Raw genomic sequence first — 16,184 nt, 5'->3', positions numbered from 1 at the left:
CCTTCCATATGAAGTTTCACTGGGAAAAATTAAAATAAATAATACATAATATAATATTGAAGCCTTATGGCCTTTACTATAGGTAGCGCTATAACATTGCCTCTGATTAATAGTACTTCATTTAAAACGATTCTCCACTACATTAAACTGCCAAATTTGTCGTTTTTTGCCAGGAACATTATAAAAACATATAACAATGGTTCCGACAGGCTTGTCGCTCAACAAGCGCTAACAAACAAACTGAAACTTAAGATAAGAGTACCAATTTATTTATCTAGGATTTCAACAATTAACGCTGGCACAAAACTCTTTCTAAAACGCCCAGTTCTTTCATTGACAGGATGTAGAATCGATATTTTTGTGCTTTTGATCGAGATAAAAGAGGATTTGATGGAAAGTAAGCGACTGTGAGTAGTATTGACGCAGAGTATTCCTCAAGATAGTGCAAAGAGTAACACGTCGGGCATCAGAGAGGTGAATTCCTTGAGGAGGAAAACATAAGGCACTCGCCTCGACCGTAAATAATTCTCATGGCTCCCTTCTGGATAATTTCTAGCCTATCGGGCAGATCCACCGTAAGCCGAAAATGCCACACTGAACAAGCATAATCAATAAGTGGACGGATGAAAGATGTATAAAGGTGGAGGATATGTGCTTTTGGGAACAAAAGTTTAGCCAATATTTCAAGGAGATACAAAGATTTACTAGCTTATCTAATAATAGAGCAAATGCAGACCTCCCTTTTCAAATAACCCGTAAGTGTAAGCCCTAAGAGCTTAGTTTTTGTTGTAATTATTTCATTAGGTATTGAAGTTGTAAGCGATGGCATTGATTTATGGAACTGAGGGTCATCGTGTTAGATTTTTGAAAATTCGCTTTCAATTTTGAGTAAGCTGCTTCACTTGCAACGTCTTCGGGAATTTCCATAGCACTGCTCTTAATATTTCTTTTGCATCTTTTGAGCAATGACGTGTCATCCCTAAACTTCCGTTGATCGTCTGATTCATTAACAAGATAGTGGTTTATTATTATTTTTTTAGATCCTATGCAAAACAAAGCATACTGTTTAAAATAAAAATCGTTTTCAATAAAAAGCCAGTGACGCAACAGGCTTCTGAACTTTACGGATAGGGAATTGGGAAAATAGCCAAGCTCCTGTTTGTACAAATCTATTTTCTTTTTAGGTTTGACTACATTATTTATTTTAGTATTTACTTTTAGGATTTACTTATTCATTTATATCAGTATCTGTTATCCTTGTGTCTGATGTGATTGTTTATTTTAATTTCTGTCCGTTCTGGGTGTCAATTCATTGATGATACTTTCCAGTCGTTTTAAATTTAAATTGCTTTAGTATTTTATTTCTGCTTATCCCAAGTTTTAATATAGCCCCTTTCTTTGAAAAACTTTTTTTCAAATTTTTTTTTTTCGTAATTAACGAACCAAAAGAATGGACCTCACACTTTATCTTAAGAAGTAAACTTGTTTTTGAATGCTTTCTTATTGCGTATTATTTCGCATTGTATTTTCTTATATTTGAACAATGAATATTAAGTTAAAATACAATAAAACTAAGAACAATGTTGACTCGAAGTCTGTTACGTAAATTTTAGATTTTTGTTCTTGCTAATTCTACCTTAGTTTGAGTTATTCTGGTGTATTCTTTTTTTCCATTAATTACTATCTAACTTCAACAACTTTTTGGCTTTTTAGGCCATTTTCACCTATTTACAAATGTTCACAAAATTTGTGGATTGCCGGATTTTTTCAATGAATTTTTAGCTATATTGCCAATTCAATGTTAAATAAAGATTTGCTTTTTTGCCAGATATACATATTTTGCTAAATGCTGGTATTTGAGATTGAAGAGTAAGCAAGATTCAGATAAAACAGAATTCAGGGGTCTATTAGATATCTTGTTACTTCTTAAGTTCTGGACTCGACATTGCACTTAAGCATAGCAAAATCAGCATCATAAACTTCAATTTTACTAAAGACTTCAGTAGATTTTTAAAATTACACAATATCATGACTGTGACTCTAATTCTAACTTGCACGCATCAACAAGTAATTTATGTTCGGCTTTCTTTCTTTTTTAAATATTATTTTGCTACCAACATCTGGAACTGTCTAAACTGAAAACTTGGGTAACAGGGATTTTTCCGAGAGCGTTAGCTCAGATACTTAAAAAAATTATGTTTTTGCGCATATTGAAAGATCAGCATGTTTAAGGTTTCAATCAAGTTTCCAAGAAAAATTTTATCTAAGACAAACCGTGGGAGGATTATGTTTCCTATAAGATGCAGCATCACCAGATTTTTCTTTATATTTCGTTAGACGTGCAGTTTTTGCATTTATTATGAAATATTTGTATCATGTTGGGTCTGAAATTATTTATCTGATCCAGCCCCAGATAATTTATATGTCTTTTCGTAACATAATAATACCAGTCCTCTCAACAGAACCTACATTTATTACCTAGTAACAAACCAAAATCCATCACTTACCTCCGTTGTATCATCTTAGAGACAACTTGAAGTCTTACCAACAAATTGAGCTTCATTTCTTCTTTCAATGTCTGAGAAACTGTATATTATCAATATGTTTCCTTTGATCTAAAAAAAAGTCTCTTACTTTCGTTCGTATAGCAACATGTTTAATTAACTAAATTTAGCCCCTTAAAAAAGAAAAATGTTTAAAAAGGATACATGGGTAGGTTATGACAAAGAGACTAGATAATTGCCATGATTTAAACAATTTACGCTTTAGTAGTTCTATAAGGGTGCCAATTCGCGAATAAGTAGAAGGTTGGATCAAGGATTTTTAAAGGCATTAATGGAATTCAAAAGACAAACAAAACAATATTGAGCAAATATATCTAAAACACGGGGTAGTAACCCCTTCGCTATTTGTAGAAATCCTTGGTTAATCCATCCAGTATACTTTTTTATGTTCTCTTGTTCTACGGTCAGGATCAGGAGATCACTCGGTATGTCAGGTATAGGTATTAGTAGTTCTATCAGGTTACCAATTCATGGATATGTGGAAGGTTGCGTCAAGAATTTTTTTTAAGTATCAATCGAGACTCAAAAGACAATCAGAAAAATATTAAGCAAAGATATCTAAAACGCAGGGTAGCAAGAACTACACTATTTGTAGAAGTCGTTGATTAATCTATCTAATCTTTTTTTACGTTCTCTTGCTCAACGGCCATGATCAGAAGATCACTGGGTATGTCATTTTTCACCGTTGATCGCACATAACCCTTGAAAAGCCCTAGTGTAGAAAAAATCGCTCATTGCTGACATTGGGCACAGGCACAACAAGCTTCATCAATTTTGGCACTGCAGAACAGGCAATTGAGAGGCTGAATAAAATTGGGAGAGCTTGGAGGAGATACATTTTTTGAATCTTACTTTTTAAAAGGTATAATTTTCCAATAAAAATCTGGGATTCTATGGTATAATCTTCGACACCGAAAATCTCTTGATAATGATACATAGCCATCTCCGTTTTCGATAATCAGAAAAATCAGAATTTGAGAGGTAGAAGGCAGACAAAAAGTGGAGCTGTGGCATATTTTGCAAGAAGTTTTGATCTATCAAGCTCGTGAAACAGCCTATTGCCTCGAAGTACAAACGCTTACCGGAGTTTGACTGAACTGGCTGACTAATATTGCGTTTATTCCTTGTTAAATTTGAAAGAAAGGCTTTCAGACGAATGGAAATAGCTTGAATACTCTTGCTTTATGCAAATGTTTAGATTTTGGAAATTTTGGCTCCTGTATATTATTCAAAACCAAATACTGGGATATATTTTGCTTAAGTTGTTCAATTCCTTATCATTTCTGAGATTTCGGACTGCCTCGCATTTCCCAAAAATCAGAGCATTTGCCTTTTAAATCAGCAAATCTACTGAATTAAGATGCTCTGATAAACGTTTTACAATGCCCAACACTTTTTCCACTATGTGTAAAGTTGAGGAAGAAGCCGAGTTGAGACGCTGCCTTGCCGTGAACTATCAGAGACCGCGGCTATTATAGCAACAGTACAATCAAATCTAGTCTTAACCTTGGAAGCAGAGTGGAGTGCGTAAGAATAGAGAGTGTGAACCGTCCTCTAGAGCTCCAAGACTTAATGTGCTTGGATTCCACAAACGGTCCATATTAAGTGTTGCTACATGGTGTAAGTACGTTAGTTCTTTGCACCATATAGAAATATTCCAAAAGTTCGCTGATATTTTGTATGCATTCGGTTAAAAACAAGCTTTATTTTTTGGTTATGAGAGGGGACATAATCTATATGAGGCACAATCTCTGTAAGCTTTGTTTGATTTTAATTAAATTCTGTATTCACAATGGGTGTGCTGCCTTAGCAGATGCGCCACGGGGAAAATTCGCAAAAGTTTGAATGGGGCATCTTCGTCCTAAGCTTTGTTTGATTTAATTAATTTCCCGTTCATAACGGATGTGCCGCCATAACGGTGGGCAATACACAACATAATATCTACGGCAAGATTTTCCGTAGTTTCAAAAATTGAGGTGGATAAGCTTTTGGCGTTTGATCGTTGTATAATGATAGCAGCTGATTTGTCGCTCTGCTATTTCTCTGCTTGATATTACACCAGAGAAGGATCACTAATTGGTCTTTTCGAAAAAAACGTCTCATTTCTTGTTGACACGAATAGCGAAGTAATTAGCTGATTTTACTTATGAAATAACGTCTTGGCGTAAGGCATTTCCTATTAGTATAGTTACGTTATTTTAGTACTGATGACTGCAATAGTAACCATATTGGTCCTGTAATTGGGCCTTCAGCTTTTTTCACCTCTGTATATTTCTTCCCTATTTTCATTTAAATTACCGGTTTGTGTTTGTTTCCGATTTGTCACTACCCCTTTGAAACAAAACCCTGTCAGCCGAAGAACATAGCACAAGAAATTCCCTTTACGGGATCTCTATTTTCTTGAATCTCTTGAGATATGGATCATTAAGGCATTTGCTATAAGCCTCGAAGCTTCAGTACTAAGTATTTTAAATTCCGCCCATTCTGACATACAATACCTGTGTCTTTCACTTCCATCATGTTGATTTAACAGATTAAAACTGTCTCCCCACTTGCAAAATCTTGAATCAATGAAAGCCCTTTTTCATGCAGTTTCTCCAGCCATTGGGGCCTCAATATAAAAAATGACCGCATGCAAAACAAAACAGAGAATCCAATATTTTTTTGAGTGTTCAATCCCTTCATAAGTTTTAAAGTAAGGCGTACTAAATTTCCTTCAGTTAGAAGTGGAAGCCAGATATCACTCAATAATAGATTAAGTTGGCGCGTCGTTACGGGTCCTAGAGATATCTGAGATATGTTTTTGAGTTCTACTACTACTAGAACCTGAAACGGTTTCAGGGATACAGACCAAACTTTTATGATGACCAGGGTTATATATTGCTCCATCTGTTTCATAAGACTGTCACTGGAAGGGGATTCTATTTACAATGACGTGACACTTTGAGCACTAAAAGCTCCTCATTTTTCTTCCATGTTTTCACCACAAAAAAGTCCAAAGCTGATTGTTGTTCTTTGCTCAAAAGTTTGGTTATAAACCCACAATAACAATAAAGATATATCAAAACAAAGATTTTACAAGAGTGGGATGGATGAGACAGTTTAAAAAAAGGTCATCGAAAGATAGCAGTGCTATATAATAGCTGCACAAAACGAAGCATACGGTTGACGAATACAAACGTAAATTGCTCATCCTCTCAATTGGTGCCACTGAGCTCTATCCATAAAATTTTATCTTCAAGATGCACTTTTACACAAATTAAAAAAAAGGAGAAAACACATTTGAAATTAGACAAAGATCTCATGAGAATTGCGCTTTGAATAATCGCAAGGGCTAAAGATAAAGAGGTTTCACGATTGTCATGATTTAAAGAGTTATGTTTTCGTGCTTTAATTCATTCAATTTTGACTTTGCAAGGAAAAATTCACATAATTTTAGCAAAAGAAAAAAGTATATCCTAAAATGAAACCAGATCATAATGAAAATTATATAAAAAACAGTTTTTCCAATTAAAAGTAAGGAGCAATGTTACAGCTTAAAACAAATTAAAAGTATTCCGTATATGAGGGGGGCTGCCCCATCCTCAATACTTGCTCTTCATGCTAAATTTTGGCTGTTCGTCGCAATTCTTTAAGAAAGACCACTTAAACACAAGGGTCGTTGAATGTTAATGACAGGTATTTTTATAGAAACTTTGCAACTCTTTTAAAAAAGCTTTTTATTCTAATTAAACGGCCTTTGTGTTTCAGGAGTCATTCTTAAGAAATTGGGACAAACCGTCTAACTTTACCGTAAAGAGCAAGGTATTGAGGGAGGGGGGCAACCCCTTAAAATATGATATAATCTCTGTTTGTTTTTAGTTTTAATGTCGCTCCTTAATTTGAATAGAATTTCTGATACCTTTATAAATAAAGCGGGTAAATCAGTCCCCACCCTCCTTCATGTAAAATTTCATCCCGTCACGATGACACTCCTCCTTGGCAAGTTCCTCCACCGCAAAAAAGACCCTCCTTCCCTGTAAAATTCTTATCGGACAATTCCAGTAGTGATGCCTCTCTGCTTTTAAAGGGACCCATACCCATTACACATTTCTTTTTTTAATAATTGATGTTGCACGGTGACCCACTCAAGACGTAAGTGTTATTAAATTTCTAAAAATTCAGGTGCATGTTACGTCACAGAGAATGTTTTCTAAGAGATGCAGGTGCATGTTTCGTATTTGGAGTTGAGGGTGACGCAATCTTGCGTGACCTTGCTTCAGTATTGAAAAAGAGTTCAGTGTGTCAATATCAAGGATATTATTCTTTAGTAATGCAGGCTTTTACTCTCTTGGATATTGAAGGCGCTAACAATGGTGAAATGAAACCTAGATTGCTTAATGCTGCAGTAGAAATTACAAGGGGTTGCTGCAAACCTTAGATTGAGACAAGATGTTTGTGCGACGTGTTATATTATTAAGCAATTTTATGTCGAAAGAACAGTCATGGTTCACGGTAAAAGAGAATATGATGCATATGCAAAGGTTACAGGACAGATTAAATGCATTAAAGAAATATATTGAAGTCAACGACTTGAACCAATATATAAATAAAAGGAGTAAGTTTGTTATTAACGAGTCATGGAAGTCTACAATCGATTGTGAGAATGCCAGGATTAAAAATGAGTGGATTCGAGAAACAAAAATTCCGAGGAATCTAGTGACTTTGGAAAAATGTTTGATTCTAAATGATGATTTTCTAGAGTTATCTCTTCAAAGGAAAATATTTCCTCAAAGGATACTTTACGATATAATGAGAAATGAATCTCCGTCTTTGGACTATTGTATGAAACTTTTACTTCCTGTCCCAGATGCATTTATCTAATTTACCTAGGTGAATTTGCCAATGAATATATTGATTGAAAAAAAAATTGTGATTTTACCTTTAACAACTACCTAGCGGGCCATTTTGCACGGCAACAAGAACTAACTCGAAAAATCATGTCTAAAGATGTTTTTGACGTCGCTCCTCCTCCTCCTAGAAGATTTTTATTTTCCCTGGTAAATATATTTTTGAAAGTGAGACAGTCAACATCGAAAAATGTTTAAGCATGTACATTAAAATTCTGTATATTGGACAGCTGGTCATCCTGTGAGAATTGTACTTTTGTCGATGAATATAATGAAAAGGGTAGATTATGCAGTCCATATAAATTGCATAGAGGATACGCAGCACGACTCAAAGACCGTAATTCCTGTCTTGAATAGATTTGTGACTCTCGCGTAAGAGGTTTCCTATGCTTTAATTGTCATTTTGATAAATGTTATAAATGGAAAAATACTCCCAGAGGGTATAAAGATGACACATAATGTTAGCCAGTTCAGGAGGGGGTTGGAACGTTAAACATCACCATCTGTGAAGATGTTAATGATTGCAGTTCTTTTGTAATTTTGATTTATAGGTGAAGTGTGAATAAATACATCAGTTGATTATAAGGATGGAAACAACCATCATATACAGCCAAATGGGTTTCCCCGATGATTGTTGAAAGATTATGTAAGTGTTATTTGTATTAATAAATTATTTCTCTCCCTCTCTCTCTCTCTCTCCCTCTCTCTCTCTCTCTCCCTCTCTCTCTCTCTCTCTCTCTCTCTCTCTTCTCTCTCTTTTCTTTTTACGCTAGTACTTTAGGAGGAGTAAAATATGAATGTCAAGTTTGGCAAAATTCACCTAATCAAGTTCACTAATTAGACCTTGAAAATATTTTAGCTATCTAGGGAGGGTGGGTGATACCTCAAAAGGTACATTCTAATGCCATTCATACCAACTATCATCGAGCCTTCAGATAAATACAGATTATATTCTAAGGAAGAGACGAGATGGGTGGGGGTGGAGGTAGAAACGGATGTCAAATCTCCAGGCCGTATCCAGTCCTTTTTTTGGGGGGGGGGCACAAAAAGTATTTAAAACAGATATCAAAAATGTGAAAATGTGAAATTTCTGGGAGTATTTATGATGCAGTTATTATGGAAACAAAGAGCAATGTTAAACCCAAAAATCAGCTGAATTTATCCCGTAGAGAAGGAAGAATGCCCCTTCTTTATTCCCACCTCCGCCTCGTGATCGTAGAAACTTTAGAGGACACTAATTAGATCAAAAATTTTTGTGGATTGTCATAGATCAGAAAGTGTTATAGTCTTGTTATGAGTAGAATTGAACCTTTAAGCTAGAGGGCGGGATATAAAGCCCAATAGCATCATTCTAGATGCTTTATTTTGGATGTTTTGTTCGAGGAGGGGTTACAAAAACTTTACAAAACGCATAAAAATTAGTTTGTTTGCATTTTCGCAGCTTTTTCAACGAGTTGAATTCAACCTTTGGGTTATGGGAGGGGGTGAGCTGAAGCCAGATAAACCCTTCACTTTGAATACGGCCTTGAGTTTTATTTTTTGACAGGAATCCATTTCCTATTTTGCAGTAGCTTTGAAATGGCATAAGCCGATATCTGAAGCCACTATAATCAGAAATGCTCGATTTTGTGTTTTCCCCCAGAACGAATGCATGATTTGGTGTTTTATTTTATTACCAGGAGTGATTGTGTTAATCTAGGCTGTTTACTTTGAAAAAGCTTAAATGTCTCGTAGTTCTGAAATATAAAGCCATCAAATATATCGTTTTTTTAAATTATAAATTGAACGTAAAATATCAATATTACTCAGTATATAGGCCTATGATTATATTGCTCGATATATGACATCCGAAAATACACAATATCTCGATGTTTAAAAATGTTAACAACAATCTTTGGGCTTTATACCTTAACTAACAAAAAAAAAATATCTAGTCCTTCTTTAATTTAATTGAAAAGAGATCCATTGCTTCTATAATTTCCAAACCACAAAAGGAACGACTCTTTTTGTTACATGTGTCTTAAAAAAGGAACAAATAAAAATTTCTTTGTAAAAAGTAGGCGAAGAGTGTTTTTTTACTGATACGTCTAATGACTACTATGAACAGTTCCTGGTAGTGAATTATAAGTAAGGAGCTATTTGGTTCAGTTGTAATTAAAATTCTGCATAGAAGGAAATATGATAACAATTTTTACTTATTTTCGCTTTATATTTTTTTGTAACTTATGATTCACATATGAACACAATCTGAGACAAGCCTGTGAAAAAAAGAAAAGTAATAACCTTTCAGGAGGAAGGAGACAGGGGGGCCGACAGGGGGGGAGGGGTAAGCTGAAGCCAGATAAGCCCTTTACTTTGGATACCGCCTTGAGTTTTTATTTATTTTTTTTCTTAACAAAAGTGCAGTTCTTATTTCGCTGTAGCTTTGAAATCGCATGAGCTGACATCTGAAACCGCTATAATCAGAAAATTCTACAGACCAAAAATTCTGCAGACCTACTAACTAGCTATGGAAATTAACAATTAGTTCTAAGTTCTTTGATCCCATTCTTATGAGTTTACTTATGCAGCTGTATAACACAAACTGAGATGAAATACAATTTACCTTCTTTTAATACAAAAAGAGATTCCGACTGCTTTCCAAAAAAATTTAAGTTGAAAATTACCGGACGAAGATTTCTTTATGACAGCACAATGTTAAATGAAGTTCAAACTGCTTTAATTTAGAATGATTATACGAAATGAGCGATTAAACGCTCATTCAATTAGGGCTTTCAAGGGCTTTCGTTCTCGAAAGTACTCTCCCCCCTCACAAATGAATCATGCCTCCTACCCAGAAAGATTTAGGTATGGCCGTATTAGAAAAATTATGAAATAAAAACGTTCATTATGATTGTAAAAACTACTTTTGTTTTACTTGATTTTTAATACAAAATTCGTGGCTAATTTAAATATCATCTCTAGTTAAATTACTCTAAGCTTTAATTTGTTTCGTATAAATTTTTGTTTTATTATTATTATTTTTTCCTTTTGTACAAAATTGAATAAAAACGAACAGAAAGTAATAAAAAAACGTTTTCTTAACAAAAGTAAAGAGCGAAAATAGGACTTTAGCAAACTAAAAAAATAATTGACATTACCATGAATACTCAACTAAAAGCTAAGAGAAACAACTGAATAAAAATGAAACTAATAATGAACTTATAAATTACAAAGAGTAAAACTAATATTCAACTCAAAACGAACAGAAAATACTAAGTAATTGAACAACGAAGTTGTCTGTCTTTTATCCGAATTATAATTTTTTTTTAAACAGATATTATGAGAGTTAAGACAGTTATAACAGAATAAGAGATAAAACAGTTAAAAGAAACTGATATTAGACTTAATAAAAATTAAACCAATGATGAACTTACAATTTACCCAAAATAAAATTAACGTTCTAATCAAGTTCAAAACGAACAGAAATTATTAGATATGTGAAGTGGGAAATTTTCCACCTTGCATTCAGATCATAGCGCGATCGTTATTTACGCTTTAGTGGAAGCAATACGTATTTAAGTAATTTGTCTTTTATTATTACAACATTGAACTTTAAATATAGTATCGAAAATTCTTGAATTTATTTCCATTACATTTTCTAAGATCAATTTAGTTCCATCAGACTGATACGCATTAAAGTTCCATTGATATTTTTTAATTTCCAACATGTTTCTTTAAAATGCATAAGAAAGCCGAATAGATTCGTTATTGCCAAACCTCGCTGCAAAGAATAAAATGGATTTCTTCAAAAATTAAACTATTCATTTTCTAAGTGTAACTGAGGTCATTACTCTGTATGTTGAAAAGAAACAAAACTAAAAGAAGAATATTGACATAAAACAATTTCTTTTAGCTTGAATATTTGTTCTTGGTGTGGTCTTGATTGTTAATGGAATTTTACTTTTTAATTATTAAATTTTTAATTGAAAAGTAGATAAAAAATGAATTTAGTTTTAATTTGTTATAGCATTAACCAGAGCGCAACAAAGAAAAATGAAATCCCAGGACGAATCAATTTTTACAAAAAAAAAATGGTGCTTTCTTTTGCTTCTCTTTCGTTTTACAAAATCTAAATTACATTTTTTGAAAAAAATATATATTTTAAACAGTTTAGTATTTGTCTGGCTATATCTAGGATTATTTTTGGGGGAGAGACTGTGATTTTTGAGGGGGAGGAGGGGTAAAAAACCTTTACAAAATGTACCAAAATATATTTATATATGTTTTTATAGCCATTTTATTTTATGAATAAAATTGAACCTTTGAGTGAAGGGTAGGGGGGCTGAAACACAATAAAACCTGTCACATTAGATGTATTACTTTGGGTGTTTTGTTTGAGGGGGCTTACAGAAAAAATAACAAAACGCATCAACATTATTGCATTTTTGTAGCATTTTACGAGTAGAATTTAACCTCTGGGTGATGAGGGAAGGGAAGACGAGCCGAATCCAGGTAACTACTTTACTCTGGATAAAACATTGGGTTTTTATTCGATATACAGTCCATTTTTTTTCTCTCTTGCTCTGAAATCGATTAAAATATATATTGGTGTCGGTAAACCACAATCGCACTATGATTGGAGTTCAAGGGGGAAAATTTCCCACGTCATGTATCTACTAATTTCTGTTCTTTCTCGTTTGATTAGGATATCATTTTATTTTCGGTACATTGTAAGTTTATTATTGGTTTAATTACTTTATTATGTCTCATGTCCGTTTCTTTTAACTGTTTATCTCTTCTACTGCGTTAATTGTTTGAACTCCTATAATATCTGTTTTAAAAAAATTATAATTGGGGGACAGGACAGACAGCTTCCTCGTTCAACTATTTAGTAATTTCCGTTCGTTTTTAGTTTGTTTTGAACCTAAGTTTGAATTTTTGTAACTAATAAGTTTATTATTGGTTTTATTTTTATTAAATTATTTCTTTAACTTCTAGTTTATTTATCATAATGTCATTTATCTTTTTTTCACTTTGCTTAGGACCTGTTTTCGCTCTTTACTTTTGTTATGAAAAACTGATTTTTTATTTAATTCTTAAAAAGGGCAGAATGCCTTCGTATTTTTTTTTAGGGCTTTTAAAAGCCTACTCTGAGGTCACGCAGATGAGAGAAAGGACTTACGATGAAGCGTCTGAAAATTTTGCAGTGGATCAAGAATAAGGCATGGCGATTTCCTGTCCCACAATATTTTCAATTACGTAATTGACTAGATTATGGACAGCTTTTGTAGCTAAAAAAACGACTGACGGTTGAAAAAGGTATTCAGATCACTGACCTGGACTATGCTGATGATATTAGTCTCGAAGAAGATGATTCTCTGAAAGCCCAAATTTTGTTGTAAAAAGCTGCATACTACCCTGCCATTTTTGTATTAAGAATAAATCCAACGAAGACTAAAGTGATGTCCACAAATTTCATTCTCCCATCTATATCCCTGGACAGAAAAAGCTTTGACCAAATTGGATAATTGCCTACTTTTGCTACCTTGTCGACTCCGACGGGGAATCCCACCGTAAACTAAAAAGTGTATTTGAAGACCCTGTGCAAGACTCACTCAGATCATTAAATCACTATGGAGGAGCTGAAACATAGGCCTCATTATGAAAACTAGAGCACACGAAGCGATAGTCAGCAGCACTTTTCTACATGGGTGTGATTATGGGTTGTCAAAGCTAAGAGAGAAGAAACCTAGATGTCTTTGATTGCAAATGCCGCCATCGTATTCTACGCGTCCAATGCCATGAACGAGTATCAATAAGGAGATTCTTCAGCACCGTAAAGAACCATGCCCAATCTTGTTGAAAACCGTTCCAGTCGTAATGACACGACGGCTCAAGTGGTTCGGCAATTGTCTAAGGCTATAAGACCACCAATATATCTTGAGGTCCACTATTAAATCACAGCCACTCAAAATTTGGAAACGTTGCCCTGAAGGCTACAAAAAACATTTGGTGCTCAAAGGCAGAAGCGATGTGGAAAGACTTGGAGGCTTCCACCTCTTCGGTTGGCTTTGAGGTTTAGATTGGTTCTACCTCGTCGAAGCCTTTGCGCATGACCGTGTCTCATGGAGGATTTTTTGGTCTAACTATGGCTGCTGGGAGGGTCGGAGCAGTGTTTAGTTCCTGTCAGTAGAAAATTAAAATAAGTGCCAGTGATAGATACTGAGGACGATGAACTTAGATAAGAACTAATTTAGGAGAAGTAAATCCTGTCTTAAATCAAATCAGAAGAATTCATTAAATTCTAAAGCTTTTTCTATTATTAAGCCTAAATTTTTGTAATTTCTATAAAGAAACGAAAATGTGGTGATTTAATTAATTTATGACTTTATTAATTTACTTTTTGATGTCTTTTTTCGCAGTTTCTTTGGGGTGGGGTGGGGGCTTAAACCGGTAAATTATATTTAATAGGATTGTTTTATTGCATTGTGTTCATGTTTTTATATATATATAATAGGCTAGGTGGAAAATCATGAGATGTTATGTTTAGATATTTATTTATAAGATATAAATCATAATATGAATTTGCAGCACAAGTCCTTAGGACTTTCTTTTTGCTGCAATAATTTATTAGTGTTGTCATTTTTATTTATGTTTATATTGTGGATAAAAATAAAACCTACCTACCTACCTACCTTCATGCACACTTATGTAATTGCTTTGCTACATTTAATCCCTTGAACAAAAAAAAAGTCTATTAAAGACAAGTCATTAGAAAGCAAGTGCAATTAGGAAATTGTGAAATTTCCCAATTATTTTGCCACTTCAACTGTGACGACGAATATACATGACAAGGTAAAAATAGTTTTAAACCCGGAAGAACAACAATATTAGCAAATACTATTTTACAATATGTAACTCCAAGAATCAAGGAAAAGAGTTCCTGAGAAATAGGCCATATGCAAGTCATTAATATTTTAGACAGAAACGTTATGTTTTTTCTTGTGGTACAGTTATTGTTTGTGGTTTGTTCTGTTGCATCTTCAGGGGGCACATTGAAACCCATAAATACCTATGGACGAGTCAAAAGATTTTCTTTCCAGGTAAATGATATTATATCAGCTTCTCGTCGCTTTTAATGATGTACGGTACCATTAATTACATGATAAGGTGCAGCAAGTCTCAGGACATAGATAATTAATAATTTTTGCGACTTTTAGTCCATACAGCCAGTAGGGCTTCTCCAGAGATACCTATTTTTCATCAGAAAAAATATCTTATAATATAATCTGTATTCTTAGAAAAGGTGGTGGTACCCCTTAATATAGGCAGGAGCTGGTAATCAATGGAACTTACCCCACTCAAGCTGTTCATGCAAGCTCACCAGACTTTGCAAAGCTGGCCCTTACTTTTCTAAATTATACGTTACAAAGAATAAGATCGACTTCTATAATTTGCTGAAACTTTATCGCAAAGAATGGAGAGCTTAAAAGGATGGCAGCTTTTCTGTTATATCGGATAATTTCTGTCCGTTTTAATTTTTCAACAAAAAATATAGGTTCACAGAAATTGAAAAAAAAGACCTGTTCTCGACAAAAAATAACATATTATAAAGGTAACAAACAATACGATTTCTTTTCAGAAAAGTACAAATGTTGAAAAAGAGGGATTAAGATGAGAAGGGGCTTGAATGGGATATTGGTGCCAGGATCGTATGTTGGGCTGTTAATATTGCGAATTAGAAGTAGAAAAAAGTGGTGAAGAAACACGTAAAGGTTTCAAAAGTCTGAGTGTCCCACCTTAAGCTCTTTAATCACAAAGATTGAAATTTCTTGCTTGACTCTGGTTTCAACAAGGTGGTGAATGTCAACCTTTATCTATTGCTATGTAGTTATTTAGTCTGTTTTATGTGGCTATTTGTATAATTTGGGTACGGACCTCCTGAAGCTGCTCTTATCAGAGGCTCTTTTTCTGGACATTTCTACAGTTGTCGTCGAACTGGTGATCTTGAACATTTTATAGGCGATATGGTGCTGAGCAAGGGTGACATTGGTTCGTCGAAGAACTTATTGACTGCTCTGTGATAAATTTTGACCCTTAAGAAGCACATTAGAAGTCGGAACTGTTGATTCAATGGGCCCTTCCTTTACTTGGAATCACCATAAGTTTTACTCTGAGTGATAAAAAGAAACCAAATACATAGCAGAACATCATTTATTTCAAGGTAAAAGCTTATGCGTCGGCTATGATTTGAGAAATAAAAAATCTAGGACGCTGGCTTTTTCTCCTCCTTTTGCGCCATAGTTTTTACTTTTAGATAACCCTTGATTCAAAAACTATAATAACTTAGGAAAAATTTCAAACCCTGCAAAAGAATCTTTGTGGGAGCAGGGATGTCTGAAAGGCAGAAAATGGTTTTTAATTTTATAATTCCAAGTTTTTTGAGAAGGGACGATTAATCTGGCAAACCTTGTTCCTTTACAATGGTCCCCATCCCTCTTGCCTCACTGAATGTAAGGCTATGAATCTAATCTTTTGTTTCATATTCAAACTTTTGTATATACAAACCTACTTAACATAATAGAGTGAGGCTATGGATTTAATAACCTCCTAATATTAACCTGGAGGACATATCACAAAGATGGAAAGGCTGGCTTGAAAATAAACTTTTTGAGGCTTTGTTCACCCCTTACTTCCAGGAACTTTGACTGAGCTCCTTCACAATAGTGGCTATATAGCTATGCAATGC

At 34.1% G+C, this 16,184-nt stretch overlaps 2 protein-coding genes and 1 long non-coding RNA gene across 3 annotated transcripts in view; 2 read left to right on the top strand and 1 right to left on the bottom strand.

The window, feature by feature from the left end:
- Positions 1-16,184, bottom strand: part of LOC136036117 (tachykinin-like peptides receptor 86C) — a 186,594-nt gene that overhangs the window by 159,763 nt on the left and 10,647 nt on the right. Inside the window, exon 3 of the mRNA XM_065718133.1 lies at positions 2,508-2,615. The gene's annotated coding sequence lies outside the window, so the exon portion shown is untranslated. The remainder of the gene's footprint in view (positions 1-2,507; positions 2,616-16,184) is intronic.
- Positions 302-14,103, top strand: LOC136036119 (uncharacterized). Its single transcript, XR_010619639.1, has 3 exons — positions 302-755; positions 8,005-8,099; positions 12,568-14,103. It is a non-coding gene; the product is annotated as an uncharacterized LOC136036119 (long non-coding RNA).
- The window catches only part of LOC136036118 (zinc metalloproteinase nas-4-like), a 42,764-nt gene continuing 40,954 nt past the window's right edge, over positions 14,375-16,184 (top strand). The window contains exon 1 of the mRNA XM_065718138.1: positions 14,375-14,538. Coding sequence (XP_065574210.1) covers positions 14,395-14,538 — 144 coding nt within the window. The 5' untranslated portion in view covers positions 14,375-14,394. The remainder of the gene's footprint in view (positions 14,539-16,184) is intronic.

The sequence above is a fragment of the Artemia franciscana genome, chromosome 15 (genome assembly GCF_032884065.1).
Source record: "Artemia franciscana chromosome 15, ASM3288406v1, whole genome shotgun sequence".
NCBI lineage: Eukaryota > Metazoa > Arthropoda > Branchiopoda > Anostraca > Artemiidae > Artemia > Artemia franciscana.
This window is presented reverse-complemented; position numbering and strand designations above follow the sequence as displayed.